This window comes from Tinamus guttatus, unplaced genomic scaffold (assembly GCF_059628265.1).
Source record: "Tinamus guttatus ecotype Peru unplaced genomic scaffold, ASM5962826v1 Tinamus_guttatus_pri_ptg000472l, whole genome shotgun sequence".
NCBI lineage: Eukaryota > Metazoa > Chordata > Aves > Tinamiformes > Tinamidae > Tinamus > Tinamus guttatus.
This window is the reverse complement of record NW_028289006.1, coordinates 2,790,824-2,816,238: the sequence shown is the minus strand read 5'-3', so window position 1 is coordinate 2,816,238 and position 25,415 is coordinate 2,790,824. Positions and strand designations below refer to the sequence as shown.

The 25,415-nt window shown below is 46.5% G+C and overlaps 1 protein-coding gene across 1 annotated transcript; it reads left to right on the top strand.

The window, feature by feature from the left end:
- The first annotated feature begins 1,623 nt into the window (after positions 1-1,623).
- On the top strand, positions 1,624-23,157 carry LOC104566151 (solute carrier family 23 member 1-like). Its single transcript, XM_088532983.1, has 12 exons — positions 1,624-1,677; positions 4,663-4,809; positions 6,148-6,305; positions 9,477-9,636; positions 12,250-12,431; positions 15,287-15,407; positions 15,958-16,114; positions 16,452-16,705; positions 20,247-20,411; positions 21,225-21,333; positions 22,193-22,288; positions 22,792-23,157. Exons 1-12 carry the CDS (start codon positions 1,624-1,626, stop codon positions 23,058-23,060), a joined length of 1,872 nt encoding a protein of 623 aa, XP_088389109.1. The 3' UTR covers positions 23,061-23,157.
- The last annotated feature ends 2,258 nt before the right edge of the window (positions 23,158-25,415 follow it).

Here is a 25,415-nt window from a genome sequence, read left to right as displayed (position 1 = left end):
GCACACAATCAAGAAAGATTGATGAATCAGAATAGATGGACTTTACTGACACCCACTCTGAGGGTGACAGAGCCCTGAAACAGGCTGCCCAGAGAGGCTGTGGAGTCTCCTTTTCTGAAGATCTTCAAAAACTGCCTGGATGCCACCCTGTGCCACGTGCTCTGGGCGTCCCTACTGGAGCAGGGGGGCTGGACTTGACGATCTCTAGAGGTCCCTTCCAACCTCAACCATTCTGTGATTCTGTGATTCTGTGACTTAGCTGCTAAGAGAATATGGTTTTCCTCTGAGCTGGAAATTAGTAGAGTTGAGGGTGATCAGGAAAATAGTTCTCATTTAAAGTTTGCGGAAAAGGAATGTCTGCATACCAAGATCAAGGTGGCTGGAAATGCCACCCCATGAAGTTAAATATATAGGGAGAGCCCTATGTAATGGTAATTTGGACAGGAGGTCTAGCAATGTCACAAACATCTGCTGATTTTGATGCTTCAGCTGCAGCTGTCTGACAGCTCGTTGCTTCGTTGATGGTGTTTAGGGCAAAGCTGTTTTCTCCTGTAACTGACTTTTAGGATTATTTAGACAGGAAAAGAGCTGAGACTGAGGTCTGAGAGCACAGATGCTCTGCGCGATAACTAGGGGACAGAGCTTTTTCCTGATATTCTCCTTCCTACCTGGAAACCAGGAGCTGTTCCAAGCGAGCGGTTGAGGTGCATAGGCGATCGCAGTGGCCCTCTGTGCGGGAGCACTCTGCGCCCCACTCTGCTGTTTACTGCCTTGGCACGACCATAAATCAAATTAAACAAATACTTAATCTGAGGAATGAGGCTGCAATGACTTGATGGCGCATTAGCGCTATTTGCAGCTTATTAAGATAAGGCTAACTAAACTGTGTGCCTCAGGTCATCTGATCATTCACATTCAGCTAGGATGCTTATCCATATAAGGACTCTGCTCTGTGGTTTTATACTTTTAATATCTTATTTGTATCCTTTATATCGTCTTCTGATAACTTGATTATTGGTTACTGTCTTAAATAGGTTCCCAGTGCCATCCTCATTCTTTTCAAGTTGCAATAGGATTATTGTACAAGATGACAACATTTGTACCTGAGCCAAAACACACAGCAATCTACATGCAGAATAAGTGAAACCATCTAGAAACTGAGTTTTCTAGAGATCAGTACCAAGCCCTTCAAACAGGCCCAACCCACATGGCAAATGCAAGCTGGATCAATAATGAAGCAACATTCTCAGGGCTGTGCCGGAAAAACTGGGTATCCAGCTTCTCAGAAACCCCTTGCATCCTTCCCTATGGAGGAAGTTTCTTCTGCCATCAGTTACTGATTCACTCAGGGCTGCTTTCCAGTTTGAATGCCAGTCCTCTAATCAGCTGGAGAAAAGGAGTCACTTATATAAGCCAAAGGGAAAGGAAATGCCTCTGTGATACTGCTCACATGAATAACTAGGACTGAGCGGTGGTGGACTCCTGAAGTCCAGCCCCTGCATCTTCTCACTCTTTTTTTTTTTTTTAGGGCTGCCTTGACTGAGACAGGTGGCAATCTGGGAGGCTTTCCTCTTTGTATTTCTCTTTCTTCTTCAAGGCAGTCCGTGAAGAAAAGCGGAAGGCATGACCCCCTCCTCAGACAAGGAGCGCAACGGGCTAGATAACCCCAGCTTCGTGGTGAGTGTGCCCTTTTCTGGGGGTTAATTCTCACATATATTGGTGCAAGTCTTACAAAAGCCAGAGAAAGGGAAACCCGGGCTGGACTGACTGCAAGGGTGCCTGTGGGCGGTGAACATCGGTCTTAGCTCCTATCAACAGAAATCTGAGGAATAATTTTCTAAAGTAAGCTAGCTGCTGTTACATACCTGAGGTGGTTTCTGCTCTTCGGAGGTTTTTCTTTGCTTCTTTTCTCTCTGTTATTTGTAAAATAAGAGAGTAGATGAATGGCAGCACAAGTGTATCTATGTCAAAGAAATAATTGAGCTTGTGGCTCCTTGCGACTGTGTCCCTGGATAGAGGGTTTTATGTCAGAATAAGTAAAAGTGAAATGTAGACTGATGAAGATGTGTTTCCTTGTCTCCTGGATCTATTTGTAGTGGAGCAAATGTACAGAGAGGTGGCCAAAGAAGGGATCTGGGGCTTAGCTGGGGAGAGCACTCTGTAGGGTCACAGGATAATAAAAGCATCTGCAAATGAATGTTAGGAAGGGGTGTACCGTGCCTGTGACAAAGCCATAGGGCTGGGAGAGGGGCATGGCAGCCTTGTTCCCTTCTCAGCACAGAGACAACTCCCATCAGAAATGAGAAGAGCTGCTTTTCTGCTCTCAGGAAGGGTGGTATCAAGGGGTCCTGCAACCTTCTGCCTGCTCTGTGCAGATGGACACTAAGGTGAGCGTCCAAGCTTGGAGGAGTCTTTTAACCCCTCGGTGCCCAAGTTGCCCATTTCTCAAGCAACTCTTGGCCAGCTTGCTGCGAGTGGTGGGGCGGGCAGAGGGGGCAAGCTGCGGGCAGAGCCTCTGGAGAGATGCTCAGGGCAAGGCAGAGGTTTCTGTGTTGTTATTAGTCACCTCTGCTTCTGCCTCTTCCTCTGTAACTCAGAGCAGACTTGTAACTCCTCTGAGTGGGAATCATTCCTCTACCTCCTACCTGTGGTGCCAGCACTTCAGTACCCCGTTGCTCTCAAGATGTGCTTGTCTAAAATGCTGACACGGGTCCTGGTCCTGTACCTAGCAGCAGGCAGGGGACAACCTGGGCACCTGAGCACGCAGCAATAGCTGGGCTGGGAAACCTCGTGGCAAACGGGGCGCTGCAGGGGAGAGCTGTCCCCACCGAGGTGACAAGGAGGGAGGCTTGTCCAAGAAAAGGCGCTTGCTGCTGCCTGCCTGGCTTACAATCCACACGTATGTGCTGTGGCCAGGAATAGTTTTCCCAAAGAAAAAGCTCCACACATGGGCAAGCTTAAGTACCTTGTTGTATATTTGCTAATCCACAGCTCAGGCTCTCTCGTTCCAAAGTGAACACGCCTCCACGGGGAGTTATTCGGGAATGCCTTTTGCTTTTTGAATTCGTGCCTGAGCTCTCTTTGTATTAACTCTGCCCTCACCTATCTGTTTTTAAGTACCTGCATTGCTCCCAGACTGTCTGGGCAAAGTAAATACACTGTATTTTAAAAGGCACATTAAATAGCACATTTTTAACAGCATGATCTTAAATGGGGCTTTGGAGACTCAGCCATGAAAGAGACTGGAAAATTGGAGATTTCAGGCAAATAATGCAGTTTCCCAGGATTAATAAGATGTGGCTGCGTATATGCAACTATATGTAACTGCCAAAATTAATTTTACATCCCTCTTTCTTGATTACAGTGTTAGTTTTTGGCTATACTCATAGGTAGCCATGACAGCTACTGCAGAGACCTCTCTTTGCTAGGCATTTTAGGGTCTACAGGTTCCGGTAAGACTGAAAGATAAAGAAAAGAGTTTGGTACTGGCAAACTGGTTGGGAAATAGGGAAAGGAATAGGGCAAGAAAGGCTTGCCAGATCCAGGCATCCCAGCCTGGAAAGGGCCCTCTGCTCCGGGTGCGAAGAGGACTTGCTGGCTGGGGAGGATTAGTGAAGCAAGCATGGGGCTCTCAGTAGCCTTTTGGATTCAGATCGAAACTTTGAGGCTTCCCATGGCCTGAGCGATTCCTGCAAGGTGAGAAGGAGGGCAGTGCCTGTGTGTGTGCACAAGGTGTGTGTGTGTGTGCACAGGGATCTGTGTGTGTGTTTGGGTGCTGTGTGCGTGGGGCAGCGCGAGTGCCTGGGTGTCACACGTGTGTGTGCAGGGATCTCTGTGTGTGTGTGTGTGTGCACAGCTGGGGTGCCGTGTGTCTGGGGTGCTGCACGCGTGGGGTGGCATTAGCCTTGCTCCTCCGTGGCCGCTGTGGTCAATGGGCCTCCTGCAGCACGTGCAGGGGGTTTCAGCAGGCCCTGCCTTTGCCCGTGTCTTCTTTCAAAATGGGAGCGGGGTCTCCAAGATCATCGTTTTCGCTATGTTTCACCCCGTTCCTCAGTATTAGAGAGATTTTCTAGCATGACAAAGTGAAGGTGTGTTTATCAAGATGAAACATATTGGAGTGTTTGGTAAAGAGACTAGAAAGAGAAGGCTGAAGAGAAGAAAATAAAATATAAAACATGCTGCTATTCTGCAAGTATTTGCTGCCCACTTGTTTTAAGATATTTTGTCAAAGACACTGCTTGTGAGGGACAGCCATGGACAACATACAATAGGGCACAATGCAGATTTGGATTGACCTTTTGCAGCCTCTTTCTTGCTTCTGGATAGTTGCTCTGTTTTCATCTAAACAGAAATGATACTACTGCATTTTGTTCGGATATGTCTTTGGAGCTAATCGAGACATTGTTCTGCATCTCTTCTGGTCTAGATGTGATGCTGTGGCCTATAAACATGTAACGTATAAACATTAATCTATGCATTTTAATCTAGGCATTTTAATCCATGTATGAATTTCCCCCTATTGTTATTTTTTTTATCTTGGCCTTACTGCTAGCTACAGGTGAGGTGTTCCCACAAGATGTGGAGCACAGTCACAGGAGAAGCAGCAGTTTGGTGCCCGCTGGGTCGGGCTCTGGCTAACAAGAGCTCTCTCCTGCTCGCCAGGGTGAAGATGGGAGCCACTGTCACCCCTTTGCTGATCTCGCTGCCCAGAGCCCAAGGGAGGGCAGGGCTGAGGGCCGCCGCAGCAAGCTGGCCTACACTGTCACGGAGGTACCACCGTGGTATCTGTGCATCTTGCTGGGCATTCAGGTGAGACTGGGAAGAGAGCAGGAGTAGTGGGGTGGATGGGAGTTTAATGGCTTTTCCATCAGATAATGGGGGGCAAAACCTGAATTTGGAAGTGCTTTACATTCTCCAGGCATGACTACAGCTGTGGGATGAGAACTCCATGAGATCGAATCCTTCCCACCATCTCTTAAACACTGATCACTGTGCCCTTTGAAGTGCAAATAGGAAGGCAGAGTCCCAGGGTCAGAGGCAAATAGTTAGTAGGAATAGGTTAGATAGATAGATACCTCTGCAAAGGTGAGCCAAATGTCTAAAAGCTTCAGAATTTCTGCTACCCCTAGCTAAGCAGAGATAGCATGAGCAAGGCTCGTGCAGCGTTGCCCTGTGCCCATAGCACTGCATGTTGAATGACCCAATATTAGCAACGTCACTTGGTGTAAAGAGACATGTCAAGCTAACGATGGACTGAGCTTGGTGGGCACTTTGTTTCTTTAAGTGTCGATCTCAATGTCAGACAGCATAAAAAGAAGGTTATATGAACACATCTCCATCATCATTATTTTAATAAAACATAATTTATAACGAGTACTGTGAGGTATTAAGCACCACCAGTTCCAACACTGCAGGCTTGTGCTACAAGATGAGAACTGGGAAGTGACAACTAAAATCACCTTGGATTAATCCACTGTTTACTGCAAATGAGGTCAACATTTAAAGCAAAACTGTTTGAAAAAAATATTTTCATACCTAGTAATTAATTGAAGTTCATTGTCGAAATATGTTTGTGATCCTTCTGAAAAAATATAGGGCCTGATTTTTCCATTACTTGTCATCCATTTTGGGGGTTATTTATAAATAAATAAATATGTGGTGTGAGAAATGTTTTGGTAGCAAAGAATCTGAACCTGAAAATGAAGGATTTTAGTTTCTGGTACAAAAAAAAAAAAAAAAAAGAGAGATATCGAAACTTGCATTTGCACTCACCTAGCCTGGTCACTCTCTTCCCCTGCCATGGGATATTTCCACCTTCCTGGAAGAGTGTTCCCAGCAGCAGTGTGTGAAAGTGCTAGGGATAAACAGGTCCCTTCTGACAGCAATTTGGGGAGTCCAGAATACTACAAAAGGGTTGGGGGCCTTGAAAGTGGGGGAAGTTAGTGTTGAGCATTGCTGTTCTCATGGGTGCATTGGAACTGCTCCTAGCAGAGAATTCAAGTTGGCTAAAGAGCAGGAGTATGAGTAATACTGGTATCACACAAGCACTGGTCTATAACTTGCTGTTATATTTCCCTCAGTGACCCAATAATAATACATGGCCAGTTCTGCATCCTTCCTTACCCATTTTTTCTTTGTGGCTCCTAGCATTTCCTGACAGCCATGGGAGGTCTTGTGGCCATCCCTCTGATCCTCTCCAAAGAACTGTGCCTCCAACATGACCTTCTCACCCAGAGCCACCTGATCAGCACCATCTTCTTTGTCTCAGGGATTTGCACTCTACTGCAAGTCTTCTTTGGAGTCAGGTAGGCCAAATGCAAGAAATGGGACATGTGAGAAAACCAGCTGTAGATACAATTGCTCTGTGCTCACTGACCGGCTTGCAGTAGAACTTACCTATCAGTGAGGATTATCTGCCATCTCTGGCTAATCATCAGGCTCATGCCAAAACATCACAAAATCACTGTACATGATACTTTTGCAGGATCAGCTCACTAAGTACTCTGACTTTTGCATCTTCTGATGCACTTTTTCATGTCCTAGTAAGGAATCTACCATGAAAAACAGTAAATCATTAAAGTATGCTTCAGACAGTATTTGCTTCCTCTGAATGCCAGGAATCCTTCAGTTGAGGCAGGACCCTTTTGACCCATGCTCAGGATCAAGGGAACAAGGACTCTGTGAGAAACTCTTGGGCAGGGGGTAAATGGGAGAAGTAAATCTCAAGCATATCCAGTTGTGTGGTAGCACTTCTCATGCCAAGGTTTCATGGTACCCCTGAACTGAACCAAGGTAAATGTGCTTTGTTGCTGAGCTGTTGAAGAAGCAGTGGTGAGAGGATGAACTTACAGCTGCCCAGAAAATGAAGTACCTGAGAAGAGATATATCTGCAAGCACCTTCTTTCTCCCAAAGATCTAGACTGCCAGTTTCAAAAGCTGATTTATACCTTCCCCGCCATTTCCTCCACTGCAACTTTCCCGCAGGTGTGCCACATGGGCCAGGTCACCTTTCCTGGCTACAGAAGAGAGGGAATCTGGCTACTCTTTGTTCAGTTAAATTCAGGACAGATTGTATCACCATGACCTTTATTATTGGTGGCCATTTGGGTGATTCATTCTAGAATAGCTCCCAAATGGCTCAGTGAGTACCTGAGAGGTGTGACGTCTTCTGTTCTCTGTTAGCCAAGGATGAAAGAGTATTAGAGAACATTATTTCCTGTAGCTGAACAGCTAAATGAGGAACAACAGATCAAGTTATGCTTAAATGTATTCTGTTGAGCTGAGGATGCAATTGTCTTGTTGTCAGCCCTGATTTTTAATGGTGTGATGATATTCCCTGCTGGTGACTTAGGCTGTGACATAGCTAGAGAAGGGAAAGCAAGCCTGAAGAGAAAGTAGGAAGCAGATATTTTTTTGTCTTACTTTTTCTTTTTCTCAAACCCTGTAGTAGCTGATGTCCATGAGCCACGTAACAGGCAAGAAGACAGTAACTATAAGGCCAAGGAAAATTACTGTAAAATATCAGGGCTGTTGTCCAAGGTCCTTGGGATCCCTCAGCTAAGTACTGTGCACAGTTCATGATGACCATGCGTAAAAAAGACCAATTCAGAGTCAATTCAGAGCCATTAAAGTGACATGGGGAAAGTAGACAGTTCATTTTAGGGAAGCAATCAGAGTGCAATTGGTTTGTTTTGCTTGGCAAAGTGGTGGCTCAGAGGGGTATGGCTGCAGCCAGCAGCTAGACTGGAAAAGAAAGGATGGGATCAGGCGAGGAGAAATTATTTCAGCTAAAAGACAATGTTGGCATGTGAACAAATAGATAGGAACTGGCTATGAACGTAGGAAATTAGTAGATTCCTACTAAGCACGAGTGCAATACTGGAGCAGCTCTCCAGAAGCCATAGCCAAGGGAAAAGCCTGACCCACTTTAACGTGCAGCTCTGTCATGTTATACAGCATGAAAAAGCAGTGATGACTCTCAAGCAGTCACTGGAGAGACTGTATCCAAGAGGCTCCTGGGAGTGATCCAGGTCACTTATCATTGCTGTGAGACCCCTTAGTACAGGCTCAGATATCATATAATGCTGATCAGCACATAACATTTCCTTCTTTAAACTTACAGTACTTTGTCTCACAAACCCCAATAGAAAGAAGCCAGTGTCATCACTACGTGTCTCCGCTAGCACCAGCAACTAACTAGCTTCAGAGCAATCACAGCAGGAGTTATAAATCTCTTGTTAATTCAACAGTCATGGCATTGGGCCTCCTGTGTTTCTTTTTGTTTATTTTTTGCCTTGCCCAGCAAGATTCTTTGAAGGATGCAACATGTTCAACTAAATGCTACAAACAAGTGACTCCATTGATGACTGATATTCAAATATGAGTTACTGCAAAGTCCTGAACAATGGTTCGGTTGTACACGGCATTTATACCACTAAGTGTAGTCCTGTAAATATTTGTTTTAGTGAGGGAGAGGTGTTGCTGATACGTCTATATCATCCTTTATTTTCCGGTGTTTTCCAGGCAATGGTAAAAATGCCCCTAGTTCAGGGAAGTTCTTTCTCTGCAGAAGTATTCACTTGAGTCAGTATGCCACTGGTGTTCTACACAGGTGCCATAAGAGCTTCCAGCTCAAGGTTTTGGGACCGCTTTCTTCTTTAAAGAACCGAGCTGAGGGGTGATGACTTGTTCAGGGCTTGCAGCATCAGCGTTCAGGTTCAGCTTGGGTTTCAAGAGGGAGGGTTCCTCTAGGCGAGGAGATGTGCAGCATGCGGGAAGTGCCGTGCTCTTCCGAGGCCAGAATGCGCAGACCTGCCCATGCAGGTTTCCCTTCCTGTGGCGGTGGGAAGAGAACAGAGGAATTAATTAACTTTAGAACCCAGTGTACTAAAGCTAAGGCTCAATTTCTCCCAGCAGTCTGAAGATGGTTATGGGGCGGGGAATAGCCATTCTATGTGCTTGTGTTTATAAGAAGGTCATGAAGAAAATCAAGGCAGCTGAAGGGATCAGAGGAAGGATTAGAATCTTGGCAAGATCTCTACCTAGAAGCCTTATCAGTGCTAAGACTTTTTTTTTTTTTTTTTTTTTCTGGAGTATTTCACCCTCTTTCTTCCTCAGTCTTCCCTTCTCCTTCAGATTTTCTTTTCATTGTTGTTTTACTATATGCAGCTCTGCTATCTGGTCAGACAAATGATCTGATCACACATTTTTTTCCTTAAACCGGCATCTCTTTTGATTTTAAATGTTTAAACATGGACTCTTTCCCTGATGCTCCTCTTAAGAGCAATGGACAACAATTCCCAAGCACTGTCAGTGGTGGAGACCTGCCAGAACATTTCTAAAGACATTGTCAGAGACTATGAGCAGACTGATTTTTCATTTGTTTTCAATTTATTTTACTTCTATTTCTCTCATTCCTACAGAACTCAGATACCAGCATTCACACTCTTCAGCTTTTCTCTTTGTGTTCCTTCCAGGTTGCCTATAATCCAAGGAGGGACTTTTGCATTCCTGACCCCTACCCTGGCCATGCTGTCTCTCCCCAAGTGGAAGTGCCCTGCCTGGACACAGAACGCCACCCTAGTGAATGCCTCTTCGCCAGAGTTCATCCAAGTCTGGCAGACGCGGATGCGAGAGGTAATCCCTACGGACAGGCTGTACAAAATGAACTCTTGACATGACACACGGTTCCTGAGTGAGCAAGGATCGGGGGAGATTTTCCCAAGAGAAAACACTGAGTCAAGGCAGACTGAAGGCTGCATTACAGGCAGCTCAGCATCTGTTTGTGACAGGGAACCTGCATAACTGTATTATATTTTCAGTGGTACTGGTTCTGCGTCAGGACTGCTTGCTTTCACACAAGCTCATGACTATGGCAGGGCCAAAAGTGCTGAGAAAACCCTCATCCCCCACGTGACTCTGAACCTCAGTCTGCTGCATCTGTTTTCCAGTAGAAAAGCAAGTGCTTTGCTGATTTTAAACAGGATATATTTATGGTCCCTTCAAGGTCTCCATTGGTCTAGTCAGATCCTTTTGCCATGCAGCGTGGTTGCCTTTGAGGAAAGAAGGAAGAGAAGATATTTCTGAGGAAAGAACCCCTTCTGTGCACTAGAAACTTGGTAAAAAGAAGCGAAAGGGCACAACTTTAGATAATAAGAAAAAGAGAAAGACCTGGGTGTCATGGTGGACGACAAGTTGACCATGAGGCAGAAGTGTGCCCTCATGGCCAAGAAGGCCAATGGGATCCTGGGGTGCATTAAGAAGAGCATCTCCAGCAGGTCGAGGGAGGCCTCTACTCAGCCCTGGTGAGGCCACATCTGGAGTATTGTGTCCAGTTCTGGGCCCCACAGTACAAGAGGGATGTGGAGCTGCTGGAGAGAGTCCAACTCAGGGCTACAAGGATGATCAGGGGCCTGGAACATCTGCCCTATGAGGGGAGACTGAGGGAGCTGGGCCTGTTCAGCCTGGAGAAGAGAAGGCTGAGAGGGGATCTAATCAGTGTCTGTAAGTACCTCAAGGGAGGCAGTGAGGAGGATGGTGCTGGCCTCTTTTCAGCGGTGGCCACCAACAGAACTAGAGGTAATGGCCACAAACTGGAACACCAAAAGTTCCGCGTGAACTTAAGGAAAAATTTCTTAACAGTGAGGCTGACAGAGCACTGGAACAGGCTGCCCAGAGAGGTTGTGGAGTCTCCTTCTCTGGAGATGTTCAAAACCTGCTTGGATGCAGTCCTGTGCCATGTGCTCTAGGTGACCCTGTGTGTGCAGGTGCAGATGATCTCTAGAGGTCCCGTCCAACCTTAAGCATTCTATGATTCTATGATTCTATGACCAGAGGAGAGGATGAAGGGTCGGAGATCTTGTTGCCTTATTCTAGATCTACTACCTAATCAGAAATGACTGTGGCTGAATTTGTTGATCTGTATGTCATGTGCTTTGAAAAGCACTCCAGGATCCTTAAGACTTCGCTCTATAGTGCACAGTGCCATCCCTGTGGATACATGTAGATAATATTCTGTCACACAGGGACTTCTGTCCTTCCCGTTCAGGCTAGAGCTTTATCAGCAGGCTGAGGTTATTTCTCTTCCCTCTTGAGCCAGAGCTAGAGGAAGCTGCTTAACACTTCAGACAACCCTGGCCCAGACATGTCACTCCATCTGTGACAGCAGAGAAGAGCGTCCTGCCTGGAGCTGACCTGAGCAGCAAACCAACCTTCAGGATGTAACCGCTGGCTACTTGAACAGTGATTGTCAAACAAAGGGAGGCTCAGGGTGATACATCTGTGCCCTGGGGGGAACCAATACTCAGACAGAAACAGATGTCTGGCTATAACTGCCCTCCTCTCCTATCAGTATGCTGCAATGCCCAGTTAGCCACATTCTCCTCTGTGTGCTGTGCTGTACAGGGGACTCAAAGAAATCTTTGTGTTCACCTGCTTGAGCACGTACCTCCTTGCAATCCCAAAGACAGTTTGATTAGATAATGTCATATAATCAATACGTGTGTATCTCTTCACCTCTGCTAACCCACTGCCATGGGGCTGGTGAGGATAACACAGGTAAGGGGCTACTATGATGATTAAGGGGCAGGAGCATCTCTCATATGAGAAAGGCTGCTAGACCTGAGACTGTTCAGTCTAGAGAAGCATGAAGGGGGAATCTTATCAATGTTCTGAAGTGAGTTTGTCAAGAGGGCAGGTCTGGAGTATTTTTAGTGGTGTCCAGCAGCAGAACGAGAGGCAATGGACACAAACTGAAACAAATGATGTTCTGTCTGAATATGAGAAAAAACTTCTTTACTGTGAGGGTGACAGAGCACTGTCACAGGTTGCCCAGGGATTGTGGAGTCTCAGAGGTATCAATATCTCAGAGATATTCAAAAGTCACCTGGACACAATCCCAGGCAATATGCTCTAGGTGTCCCTGCTTGAGCAGGAGTGTTGGTCTAAACAGTCTCCAGAGGTCCCTTCCACCCTCAACCATTTTGTAGTTCTGAGTAACCAGGCACTTGGTTCTGGGGATCATCCAAACTCGTCAGCCAAGGGTGGGTTGATGTGCTGGTGCTTTGGTGGCCCTTCTCTACACATGATGCTCAACCAGCTCTTCCTGTCATTGGAGTGAAACCTCCATGCCTGTCTGTCACTGGGAGCTGAGTCAAGCTGTCACGCTTGTTTTCCACTCCCCTTTTTAAGAAAAGTCTTAACAGGTAGAGCTCCTTTCAACCTCTGCTCTTTTCCTCCATTTTTTTCCAGGTGCAAGGAGCTATCATGGTAGCTTCCTGCTTTCAAATCTTTGTTGGATTTTCTGGCCTGATTGGATTTCTGATGAGATTCATTGGCCCTCTGACAATAGCCCCAACCATCACCTTGGTTGCGCTACCTCTCTTTGACTCGGCTGGAGATGATGCTGGGCAACACTGGGGCATATCATTCATGTAAGTCTCAGCTCCCCTTGGGAAAACTGTGTGAACACAGACCATCTCCCTCTAACATAAAATCAAATCTTATAATCTGTAGCAGGCTTCTGTGGGGATTGAGGAATAATTTGTTGAGCACTAACATGTGACAGGCTTGTGAAAAACATCAGCATGGCATAAATTATTCTCCAGGAGCTTAGAACCTTCAGCAACAAAGCAAAAAAAAAAATAAAAAAAAGATCTCATTTTATGAAAACCCTGAGTTCACAGGTCAGTAAACAAGCCTTTTCTATGGTGACTCTTGGTGGCAATCCCTATCATAGTTCTCTACATATAGTATCTCACATACTCAGAATTTAACTTAAAAAGACATTTCTAAAATGGAAAAATTAAGTTCTCCAAGTTAGGTATTCCTCAGGTCAAGACAGCAATATATATTGTTTTCACATGATTAGGATGAATTGTTTTCTCCTAAGAGGCCCCGGGAGGTCTGGAAATACTTACATTATGCATATGTGGCTTTGCAACATTAAGGTTGTCCTTTCAGAGGCATTTGTGCATGTGTACCCTTATGTTTGGTGGTAGGACTTCCTTGGCACTCCAGAAACAAATAAAAAAGTTAGAAAAGCCACTGCATGGTTCATCTGCGTACTTGACACTTTCACATCCATCATGCAGACTTGAGCCTGGGGCAATGTACCACATTAGTTTGCTATTTGCCCTATGGACTCTTGACTGATTTGCTAGTGGTGTCAGAGCTGCCTTTGAGGGTTCAGCAACTGGGTTTGACTGCAGCCCCTGGGAGGCCATGTGCTTTTGGGGGACACACTCCCAGCTCTCTCTCTGGCCCCAGGCTGAGCTTGTGCTCCTGGCTGCTCCTCCTGAGCCAGCTGGTCAGCTGGACCCTCAATCCTGGCCACCTTTTCTGTCTGTTTCCTTTCTCTCCCATCTCCTGCATGCGTTAATCTCGCTCCTCTCTTTCATGACTCACACTCCTTTGCCACAGCCTGGTCATTATGCTCTGAGCTATCTGGGTTGTGTCCTCTTTTGCTGTGAGGCTGCTTCCTCCATGCTGTGTAAGTGACAAAGAAGGGGGGAGACACAAGGCTTGTGGTCTTGGCCCTGCTACCCAGCCCCATCACATCCCAGAGCACCCATCGCAAGCAAAGCCCACTGTTAGCTTCAACATGTGAGCTAGTGTGTGCTCATCTGCTCCCTGATGGCCGTGCATACATATTTCATCAGTGAGGTGAGGACATACCCGAAAAGCTCAGCACCTTTATGGGCTGCAAGTTTTAAAGTCAGAGATGGCTTTGCCAAGCACTTGGGACCTACGATAAATGTTCATTTGTACACATTGATCATACTTGAGCATATTTTCATGAGAAAGAGCAATATCCCTCACCCCAAAGATCAAGTCTTATTGAATCTTAAGTCTTTTCTCCTACTGTTCAGGGCAAAAATCACCTCTCAACACAGGTCATACTATGTCTATTTCTTGAGTGTTATTATTGAAAATAGGTTTGGGATATATTTTCCAGAAATATTTGGCCCAAGGCAGATGTTTTCCATGGAAATTTTCATCTTGAATAGTTAGAGTTAGGAAGAATTTCAAAGCAACTGAAAATAGCCTCTATTAACAGGATGTATCAGGCAATCTGAATAATGAGCGGTGACACCTACCCAAGATAGAAGACTGCTCCTCGGTGATTCATAAAGTGCTGAGTCCCTTTGTAAGTGCAAATACGCAAAATGTGCACTGACGCAGCCGGCCTGGGCTCTGTTTCTTTGGAAACAAAGAATGCAAAGCAGGTCTTCCTCAAACTTTCTGCTTCACCATTCAGTGCTTTGATTGATGAGTCATATTCCTTTGGCTGTACGTGGTGGCATGCCTCTGCAGAGAGGTGAGGCTAGTGCTTCTTTTGCACTGCTAGCGTTCTACCTGTCCTTAAAGAAAGAACAGTCTCCCTCTGGTGGAGATGTAGCCTGTTTTTGGGGGGGTCTCTGGAGCCCTGGGCTCTGCAGGTAGCCAGGCTTTGAGTTAATGTGTGGAGACAGGTAGGAAGATGGCCACCCATATTGTACTTACAGCTCATGTGACCTTTTCACTCATGGAAAAATACCATTTCTTCCCAAAGCTCCTAAATGTAATTTAGTGTAAATTGCCAAATTCTATTTCAAATAAATCACCTGCATGTAACTGGGGTTTCCAGGAGGTTCAGCCCCATAGCCAGGGTGGGAGAAGAGCTGCACTGTGGCCACCACTATGAGAACAAGGTCCATAGCCAGGTAGGGGCAAGTACTTTGGACAACCCATCAAGAGGGCAGGTGTGGTAGAGTGGTCAGCCATGCTCTGCCCTTCATGTGTGGCCAGGAAAGCCATGCCCCGCAAGGCACCACGGGAGGGCTCTCCCGAGGGTGGCACCACTGCTTGTGCAGGCAGGACCTGTGGGGCGCTCTGTTCCCTCCACTGAACAAGACCCCAGTACTCCAGTTGTGTTTGCAACTTATAAGCAGCGTAAGTAAACTTGAAATCAGGAAGCCAACAAATTCTGTATTTCTAGTACATCTGCCAGCCTGGACCTTGCATGTCTCTTATGTCTTTCTTTTACTCAGCATCAGTTTTAAATTTCTGGCAATGGTATCATACTCAATGATAGCAGTGATGTGGAACACACATCACATCTTGGAATGAAAGGGAGAAAAACAAAACAAAACGAAACAATAGCAAGCATAACAAAACTCTAATAGCTTCTAATGGGAAGCTTGTTCCCCTTCAGCCTTGACAGAGTAGGGACCCTTTCTGTAGTGCCTAGAGCCTGATTTTGGGGGGATTTTTTTGTCTCATGATCTCTTTTTTTCCCTCTCCATAGGACTATTGCTTTCATAGTTCTCTTCTCTCAGTACCTGAAAGATGTTCCTGTGCCTTTGCCATCTTACCAGAAAGGCAAGAAGTGCCACTTCTCTAAGATCTACCTCTTCCAGATCTTCCCAGTAAGTTACATTTCCTGGTGATGACAGAGTGACTGGGCTAACCTGGTTCAGGCTGTCTGGGCTCAGACATTGTTTCCACTCACTTCCAGCACAGTAAGAGTTTCCCAGCCTCACCTATGTTGCAGTCTGGTTTCATCTTAGTGTAGAACAGCCATCTGTATCTCAGAAACGCAAGCTGCTCAGCACCTCATGTGCTGGAGCTGGTCTCTGATTCCTATTTTCTCTAGTCATTTATTTTGTTATTTGGATAATCAGAAAGAACACTTCCTGAACGCGGTGGAGCCCTCTTCAGTTACCCAGTGCACCTCCCCCCAGGACTGCTCTTGGCAAGGGAGGGTGCTGGGGGCAAGAAGGTACCACCACCCTCTGCGAGGGAGGGAGCCAGGACATGCACCCAGCTGGCACCCTTTCTCCATGGGGTATATGGAGAGGGGGGCCAGACTGGCAAACATCCTGCCCCAGACCCTGTGCTGCCCTGTGGTGGCCCTATCAGCCTGATGGAGATGTGGCTGCGCCCTAACACGATGCCGCCGTTGCCTGTGCTGGACAGGTGCTGCTGGGGCTCTCCCTGAGCTGGCTGCTCTGCTACGTGCTCACGGTGACCAACGTGCTCCCCGCAGACCCGGCAGGATACGGCCACTCGGCTCGGACCGACACGCGAGGGGACGTCCTGTCCCAGGCTCCCTGGTTCCGCTTCCCCTACCCAGGTAGCGTGGTGCCCGCGTCCGCCTCGCCACCCGCTGCTCCTGCTGCTCCGGCTTCTCTGGCTGCTCCTGCTGCTGCTCCTCCTGCTGCTCCTGCTGCTGCTCCAGCTTCTCCGGCTGCTCCTCCTGCTGCTCCTGCTGCTGCTTCTCCTGGGGGCCTCACCAGCCTGTGCCCTCACCTATGGCCGCAATGGGGAGGTGAAAGGAACCCAAGCAGCCGCCCTGGGCTTGGTTGGGTGATAAGGCAAAACACTTGCATGTGCCTCCGCTGCTTTGGCCATTAGTAGGCCTCAGAGCAAGCTTGATGCCGTTGAGCCTGAATTGGGCTCTTTCTTTGCAGGGCAATGGGGAGTCCCAACTGTCAGCCTGGCCGGGATATTTGGCATCATAGCCGGGGTGATTTCCTCCATGCTGGAGTCACTAGGTGATTACTACGCGTGTGCCCGCCTGTCGGGCGCCCCGCCGCCTCCCGAGCAGGCCATCAACCGGGGCATCGGCGTGGAGGGCATCGGCTGCCTCCTGGCTGGGGCCTGGGGCACCGGCAACGGCACCACGTCCTACAGCGAGAACGTGGGCGCCCTGGGCATCACCAAGGTGAGCGTCACCACAGCGAGGTGGCCGTTACAGCGCTCGCCAAGGAGGGTCAGAGCCCGCTCAGGGATGTGTCCCCAGAGTGTATTTATGAGCAGGTCATTCACCCTGGGTATGTGCTTGGGACCTGGGAATTGACCCTAGCCCAGCTCTTGCTGGACCCACTACACAAAAGAAAGATGCTTCCTGCCCGGGGGCACTTGGTGACCCTCTCGGCCAGACTGTCCAAAGTGTGGAGCCTAGGTAGCCATTCCTGCTTTTTCACCACATATGATTTGAATATGGGAGAAGTACACACTGCTGTTACTTGTGGCACCTGGTATGTAGGACTAAAGAGAGCATGTTATGCTGTGAGCTATTCTGCAAACTTCCGGAAATACATTTATCAAAGTTATTTGTCTATCCACATCTATCTGTATCTGTTCAGCCTGGAGAAGAGAAGGCTGAGAGGGGATCTGATCAGTGTCTATAAGTACCTCAAGGGAGACAGTGAGGAGGATGGTGCTGGCCTCTTTTCACTGGTGGCCACAGACAGAACTAGAGGTAATGGCCACAAACTGAAGCATCAAAAGTTCCACAGGAACTTAAGGAAAAATTTCTTAACAGTGAGGGAGACAGAGCACTGGAACAGGCTGCCCAGAGAGGTTGTGGAGTCTCCTTCTCTGGAGATCTTCAAAACCCGCTTGGACGCAGTCCTGTGCCACGTGCTCTAGGTGACCCTGCGTGTGCAGGGGGGTTGGACTAGATGATCTCTAGAGGTCCCTTCCAACCTTGATTCTATGATTCCAATTCTATGATTCTATGATCTGTATGTCTATCCATCTATGTAGGTACTTTCCTAAATATTTATAAGCAAAGCAAAAAAAGGAGGGGAAGGGAAGGGAAGGAAAAATATAAGAAATGTTTATTAGGGCTGTGAATTCCACATTTTTATAACCCAAAACTGGCAATCATGGGCAAAGTAGACTCTTTCTTTGGAATTATAAAATGTGATGGTAAAAGTTTATGTTTTTACTTCTCTATAAAGTTTTGGGAAGCCCTTAAATGTCTTATTGCTCTTATAAGCGAATCAAAGAGATAAGCCTGGCAATCAGATGATAGGTTTTCACTCAGCTTTACAGCCAGGGGGTGGGTATATCCAGCAGCCACTCAGAAAACATTTTTAAATCATTGTCAAATAAGCTGTTGTCATATGAGCAGAACTGTGAGATGGTAAGTAAAGGCAGTAATTGACTTATGGCTCCTATTCTATGAAATTGTCAACGAGGTTTATAAAATACCATGAAATAAACAGTAACCGTTTTTCACAGACTGAGCCATCAGTGTTTGAGTGAGGGGCTGTTTCCAGCAGAGAAGGTTGTCTGGATGTCTGCACGGAGGCTGGTTTAGCCTCTTGCCCCACACACCTTGTTGCCATGTGGTCTGTGCATATTGACCAAATGCCTGGGCTCCTTGTTTTGTGGATTGTGGTTTGTGGCCTGCGTTGTACGTGTAGGATGTAAGCACAGTGGATAACTGTCAGATCAATCTGTTCTTCCTGTGTCCTCCAGGTTCTTCAGGTAAGCATGCCATCCTACCTGTCTTTAGGGAGATGTTTTCCTGAGATTCCCACTTCTGGAAAAGTTACTCATTCATACTTAAAGATCCAGAAAATGCAGAGCCTTGTTTTAATCAGTCTTAAACCAGAGGAAGGGCTTTGGCTGGGATAGATGGGATGCTGACAGCACAAGGCAGATTTCATTTCACTTGGGTTTTGCCTTGGAAATGTGTCTTTTCATGACAAATGGAAACACAAGGGACTTGTTTCCCTGCTTGAAACGGTGATCAGCACCATCTGAAATGTTTTGGGGTATCTCAGATATCTACAGGGACTGGCAGACAAAGCAGAGGAGAAGCTGCCAGAAGCTGCCTTTTAAGAAGCACCAGGCATCTACATTTAAGTTAGTGGATGAAGTCCAGTATGCCAATATCAACCACTTGTTTTCAAGAAAATAAGATGAAAAATTTAAGAATAGGCAAAGATCTCAGAATCTCCATATTCATAGTAGCAAACTGCACTTCTTCTACCATAAGAGAACAGAAATTCTTATTTTCCTGCCATAATTGAAACAAACTCTAAACTACAAGCTGCAAAATCATATGCTCTCAATTGTGGTATCAATGGATTAATTAATTTGCCTTAAGGCCAGTTCCATGTGCTGGTTAGTTTGTCATTTTGCCAAATTAAGAATCTTAAACCTCATTCTAATCCTGGAATAGATAGAATCTTTGCCTTTCATTAAATTATACTTTTGATAGCAAGAATGTCCCAAGCTGTAAATTCAAGAAATATAAAAAGCATACCCGACGGAAAAGGAAAATGTGTATCTGATCTTATTTTGAAACTCCCCACAAAATCTTATTCATTTATCTTTTACAATCAAGAAATATTCAATTACTGACCAAAAAATATTCCAGTAACTACTAGTTACTGCAAGTGTTTTTGTTGAAAGCATTGGCAAAAGGCCTTGATAGAAATATGACAATCTTCAGATATTTGCAAAGAAAGATTAAAATAATTGAATTACAAAATGTTTGCAGAGGATTACAGAATTCCTGTGCCTAACACACAAGTGTTGTAAATCTTAGCATAATTCTTTAAGCCTTCCAAGGTTTGGTGTGACAAGACAGATCTTGAATTGAAAGTCTAATAAATATTGCTGTTTTTTTTTCTTTCTTTTTTTCATAACCTCTAAATGTCTTCTTAATCCCTTTGTTTTGCAGATACGTTTTGCTTCCTCTTCACATAGCAGATCTGCACAAGAGCCACAACTTGGTGCCTCACCCAAAGCAAAGGAAGGCTCTAAGGCTCTCCCTAGGGCAAAATAAGAGGCAAAACTGGTTTCACTGAAGCTAGGCGGAGAATGACAGAGAGGGGAAGACCAACAGATTTCCCCTGCTCTTGCTAGCGTTTTATTAAATATGGAAGAACATGCTAGATCTAGGAGCTAGGGATCTAAACAGCTTGTCTAGCTATCTCTGTTCTCCCTATTCCTGTTTCTGAGGAAACAGAGGCCTCCATGTCAGACATCTGGCCGAAACCCATTTTTAGAATCCCATTTTCTAGTAGAAATGTTGTCCAGTAAATTATGTGGACAGTTGCAGCCCCAGCTTGTGAGGATACCAAGTCATTTCCAGGCTGGAGCAAGAGCAAATTCGTGTGTGATCGTTATTGCACTTTTAGTTTAATGATAAACTTTTGTTTAGCAACAAGCTGTTAAAGTCCTTGCCAACATTAGGAAAGGATAGCATAAAATAAATAGGTGTGGATCTGCAATTATTGTGGCTTTTGTAATAACTCTTCACCAGTCTGTGACACAGACTTCCTAAGCAACGAGGCCATCCCACCCAGGGCTATCTGAACCTTGGAGCTGAACGTGCAATTAAATGCTTTATATCTGAGGTGCAGTGACTTCCTGCTAAGTGTGCTCCTGCACCATGGAGCCATCCATCCTCCACCTCTCTGCACCACGCACGTGACTCTGTCTTCTTCTCCTTGCCCCAGGTAGGGAGCCGAATGGTGATAGTTGCTGGTGGCTGCGCCATGCTCCTGAGTGGCGTCTTTGGGAAAGTGGGTGCTATGTTTGCCAGCATACCCACCCCTGTGATCGGAGGAATGTTCCTGGTGATGTTTGGAGTTATCACGGCAGTGGGAATTTCCAATTTGCAGGTAACAGCCTGGTGAACGCCATTTCATCTTCGAGGAAGGTGACTTTGGTTTGAAATCATGTTCTTAACAGGCAGAGTCAAATATAAGTGAGCTGCAGCAAATGTGAACGTGTGTGTTGGCAGCTCCTTGGAGAAGCTGAGGACAAAGTTAGACCCAAAGATCTAAACCTCAGAGGAGTTCCTGGTCAGGACAGATTTTACTGCTGCTTAAGGTAGCAGTGTTAATAGAACCCAAGCAGGTCTGGGCTGCTCCCATGGCTTCCTTAATGCAGGCAGTGATTTCCCTAGGGGGGTTATTCTCAGGTGCTTTTCATGGTCTGTCTTTCTGAAGCAAGCGGTTACCAGTAAGGAGGACATTTCCATCACTGCCTGTATGGCTGATTTGTTGCTATATCCTATGGTATGGGTGCAACCAAGGCTGTGTTGTTCTCTGAGTGTGTTTAGGGGAGGGCACCATCAGCTGAGGGACACAAGCCAAAAATGGGGCTCAGGTAAACAAGTTTCATTTCCAGCTCACTCAGTGGTTTGCTGGGTGAATCCCATTTTGTAGGATTACCTCAGGGACCCCTGTCAACAAAATGAAGACCATGCTTTGCCATCTAACTGCATCTGCAGTGTCTAATTGCTACTATATGCATATACACATACACATTTCTGAAAGCTTTTGTTAATTTTGATTCAACTTTAAACACAGCTTTCTACTGTGGCACCTGTCACTGGCTCTATGCTTGTGCTTGCACCCAAGATTATGTCATTAACACAAATTATGGTCGCATAAACAGCAAGTAGTAATGTCTGTGGTTTCTCTGTACAGTATACAGACATGAACTCCTCCAGAAACATCTTTATCTTTGGGTTTTCCGTGTTTGCTGGCCTTACAATTCCCAACTGGGCAAGCAAAAACAGTGGTCTGCTGCAAACAGGTAAGAAGTGAAACCACATTGTATTTTAGAACTATTTTCTGTCGCACAAACTAAAGCAAAGGCCGATCCTGAGAAATCTTTCAAAATGCAGTTTTCCAGATAAAGGCCTGGAGCCTGTGCTTTGATTGTTGCCTGTTGCTTTGGGGTTTGCTCTTCGTGCCCTCTGCTTTCCTGGGTGGAGAAATCTGGGGTGTAAATCTGCTACTGCATCATCCCTGGCATTGCCAGGCTCCCTTCTGGCTGAGGATCGCTGAGGGCCCTTCCTTGGGACACACTCCAGGTTGAGGCCTGGGGCAGGAGAACAGCCCATGGCTCAATCTTGTTCAAGATCTCCATGGAGGAGGCTTTCTTATGTGCTCACATGCAACAAAAATATGTATTTCCATTTCATGTCACTACATGGACTATTTGGCTTACACATATCAGCCCTCACAGAGAAGCAGCCCACCTGATTAACTTAGGGTGAAACCACAAACTAAATAAACCTGTATTTCTTTGGGGGCTGACACTAGTGTATTTGTGGAGGATGACCTGGCATCATGTCATGGAAGTGCAGAACTTGTTTGGAGCAGAAGGCTTTATTTTTTTCCTGAGAGAGTGCTGTGGTGACTTGCATGGTAGACAGGCTCTTGATGTGTTTGTGAGTCATCCCTGCCCACTAGCAGCGAGGTCATGGAATAATTATGCAGAATAAAACTGCAGGTCTGAAATTAGCAGGAAGATCAATCTCCCTTGCATTGCCAAATGCTAGGGTCAGTTTTGGGATTTGCCAGTCTTGTCTGAACAGGCTGGCACTGCCTATATTGCTGGACAACTACCTGTCTGTCTGCATCACTACCCTAAGCTGTTTTTCTGCTAGGAATCATCCAGCTGGACCAAGTGATACAGGTGCTTCTCACCACTGGCATGTTTGTGGGTGGATTCATGGGGTTTCTCCTTGATAACACCATTCCAGGTAGGATTCCTTGTAAAGAGCTAAGATATTAAGCTTTGCCTGTGCTAGGTTTGTTTTATCTTCATTACTATTGAATCAGTTCTGTGGACAGGAGTCGTGCTAACAACTATGAAGCACCATGTCCCTGAACTCTTCCCAGAGAGGGATGAAACAGGAGACATGGGGAACCCATCACTGAAATGGTCTCTGACTGAAAAACAAAACAAAACAAAAAACCAGCAGTTCATCAAAAACTAACTTATTTTTTTCAGGAACAACCTGGTCTGAAGAAATATTTATTTGCAATGTTTATTTTAGAGAAAATATCAGTCTGTAGTCATGTTGTTAGTTGAAAGAAGAGACACAGGCAACTGAAGGGAAGGATCCTTACTTGAGAGTGGGGTATACTCAGATTTTTGCCTCAGCTCAGGCACAACACAGCCACTTTCATTTTAAGGATAGAGTTTGTTGTTGTTGTTGTTTTTGGTTTTGTTTTCCATTCACAATGAACTACTTTTTCGCAGGAACACAGGAGGAGCGAGGGCTCCTGGCATGGAAGCAAAGCCATAAGGAAGAGGGGGACAACGCTCAGCTTGTTTCCGATGTCTATGATCTTCCCTTTGGCATAGGCACCAAATACTGCACCGTCTCTTGGTTTCGGTATCTACCCGCTTGCCCCAAAAGACCACCTAGAGGCAAGAAAATGGATGAACCGAGGGCTGCTGAACAGGAAAGCAGTGTTAAAGCAAGTTCAGAAGGAACTTCAGAAATAGGTGCTGATACAAGGATATAAGCTCTGGCCTGCAGGTGAAATCATCTCTGAAGTGGAGGTCTGAAAATCGTGTCTGCAGCCCCCATCATTTGAGCCTCAAGTGGCAGCTCTCAGAGGCTGGAGCAGAACAGTCCATTATGTGTCTTTCTCTTCCTACTGCTGCTAGTGACCGTGAGGGAATCACTTTTCTCCTCTCTGCTTCTGCCTGCCCACCTCCAGGAAGATCCTGCTTCGGAGACCACCAAACCCCAAGATGTCATAGGATATTGGGTTGCCCTCCTTATGTTGAGCCTTGGAATCCCTAAGGACCAGCTGAAGCAGAGATCCCCTTCCCCATTGTCCAGGTGCTCATGAAGTAAGAGAAGGGGGCACCCCCATGTAGGCCCTGTGCTGCCCTCAGGTGTCCCCTGGGCCGAGGCTCATCCACCGCACTCTGCAGATCTGCATCAGCAACGTTGACCTCAGCTTGTGGCTTGCGCCTATTCCGATGAAGGGAAAGAAGTGGGCACCTCTATGTTATGATTCATGTGGTTTCCATGGCATTTTGAAGGACGAATGAATGCTGCTCTAAGAGAGGTGTCTGAGATTAATGGGGTGAATGACAATTGTGCAGGTGTCTCTCCCATCGTAGACTCCAGAGGGAATCCAGAGACCTTGCTTAGGCTGTTGACCTTGCAGAAATAATGAACTTCGCTGAAATGAACCCTGCCTGAGGTTGCTGGGAGCAGGCTCGGGGGAAACGGCATTCCCAGGAAACCACATCCCAGAACAACAAAGGAATTTTCAAGAGGAAGGAGAAAACTCTTCTGTTCACAGATTATGTATCCATGCTACTGCTAAGTCCCACGTGTCCCCACTGTACCTGCTTGGTCTGGTGGCGTGGTTGTGCAGTGAGGACCGTTTCTCTGGAAGTTGGTTTGCAGATTCCTCCTTTCCACAATCAGTGGAAACAGTCTGAATCAATATGGCCAAATACATGTGTGATTGTACGGGTTGCTGGTGACATGTAATAACACTGGTGCTGTATCATAAGCTTGTGTTTTCTTTCTTGAGATAAATATTGAGATATTTCTGGAGGAAATCAAATAAAATTTACAGTGCAAAGATTTTTCCCAGGATGACTGTCACAGCTAGTGCCATATACTACTAGAATCATGGAATAATTCAGGTTGGAAGGGACCTCTGGTGGTTATCTAGGTCAAGCCCTTGCTCAGAGCAGCTCCAGCTAGGTTGCTCAGAGACTTGTCCAGTTGAGCTATGACAGTCTCCAAAGACAGAGCCACAACCTCTTTGATGCTGAGTTGGTTTAGAGGAGAAGGGGATTAAAGCAGTTGGTGAATGAAGTACACAACCAGGAAGGGGGTGAAAACTGCTGTATTCTGTAGCCTTCAGATGCTCCGTCTTCCAAGCTGAGCGTTCCCTTCAGCACTGTGGCTGGTATCCCCATATGGTGAAAGCAAGGTGGGAAGCAGGGATGGGGAACCTCAGTGTTTTTGCTGGCTCTGTGTCAGCCTGCGGAGGCTGCACCCGTTTCTTGTTTTTCCTCGGAAGACGTGGTAGGATGCTGGCAAGTGCCAGGTTTATATTTGGCTTAGATCTGTTACAAAGAAAATTTGACAGAGGCTTCCTACAAAAATCCATTCTCAGTTATTTTTTTTCTGTTCCCCACCATATGGAGGGGACCATTGCTCATCTCTTCTGCTGTGATCTTGTACTTACAGCCTGCTGCCACGTTCCCGCGTCCCTGCTTCTGTGTGAGCTCCCTGGAGCGGAGCTCGTCGTGGCTTTACTGAACAGGAGAGAGGAATCCCTGCTGGAAGCTGATCCATCACCACAGCCCATCCTGCGGCCCACAAGGGACGGGCAGACAGGGAAGACCATGCTGGTGTGATAAGTTAAGGCTTAGAGAGCATTTTCAGAAGCTGCCGAAGGCCTGATTTAAAGCCCTGGCTCTTCAAACATCCTTCAGAACTTTCTCTTTGGTGTGCTTGTCATTATATCTAAGGAAAACCCTTTCCCAATGTTTTCATCTCCACTTCCAGTGTTGTAAAGCGAAGCAGGTGGGGGTTAGGCTGCAGGGCCCTTGCTCCTCCTTGGCTGTCTTCGGCCACTTGAGGTTTGGAGGCAGCTTTGGCTTTGCAGCGCGGAGCCCTGGCTTCTGCTTGCCTCCTGCTTCACAAAATGAAAGGAAGGCAGAGGATTTTCCAGTGTAAAGCTGAGGATTGACCGGGACAAGCGAGCTCCCTGCAGTGCCCACTGCCAACAGCTACTGCTTCGTCCCGCGGGCAGCGCGGCGCGGGGCTGCGGCATGGGACGGAGGCAGAAGCGCTCACGGACGGTCCTTTTTCCCGGCTTTCCAAGAGGGAGACGTGGGCT

What these genes read in the sequence shown, in the direction of transcription:
- LOC104566151 (XM_088532983.1), top strand. Translation starts at nt 1,624, where the DNA reads ATGACCCCCTCCTCAGACAAGGAGCGCAACGGGCTAGATAACCCCAGC. An exon ending in TAGATAACCCCAGCTTCGTG is followed by an intron (nt 1,678 to 4,662) that starts GTGAGTGTGCCC and finishes CCTGCTCGCCAG; the next exon opens with GGTGAAGATGGGAGCCACTG. An exon ending in GCATCTTGCTGGGCATTCAG is followed by an intron (nt 4,810 to 6,147) that starts GTGAGACTGGGA and finishes TGTGGCTCCTAG; the next exon opens with CATTTCCTGACAGCCATGGG.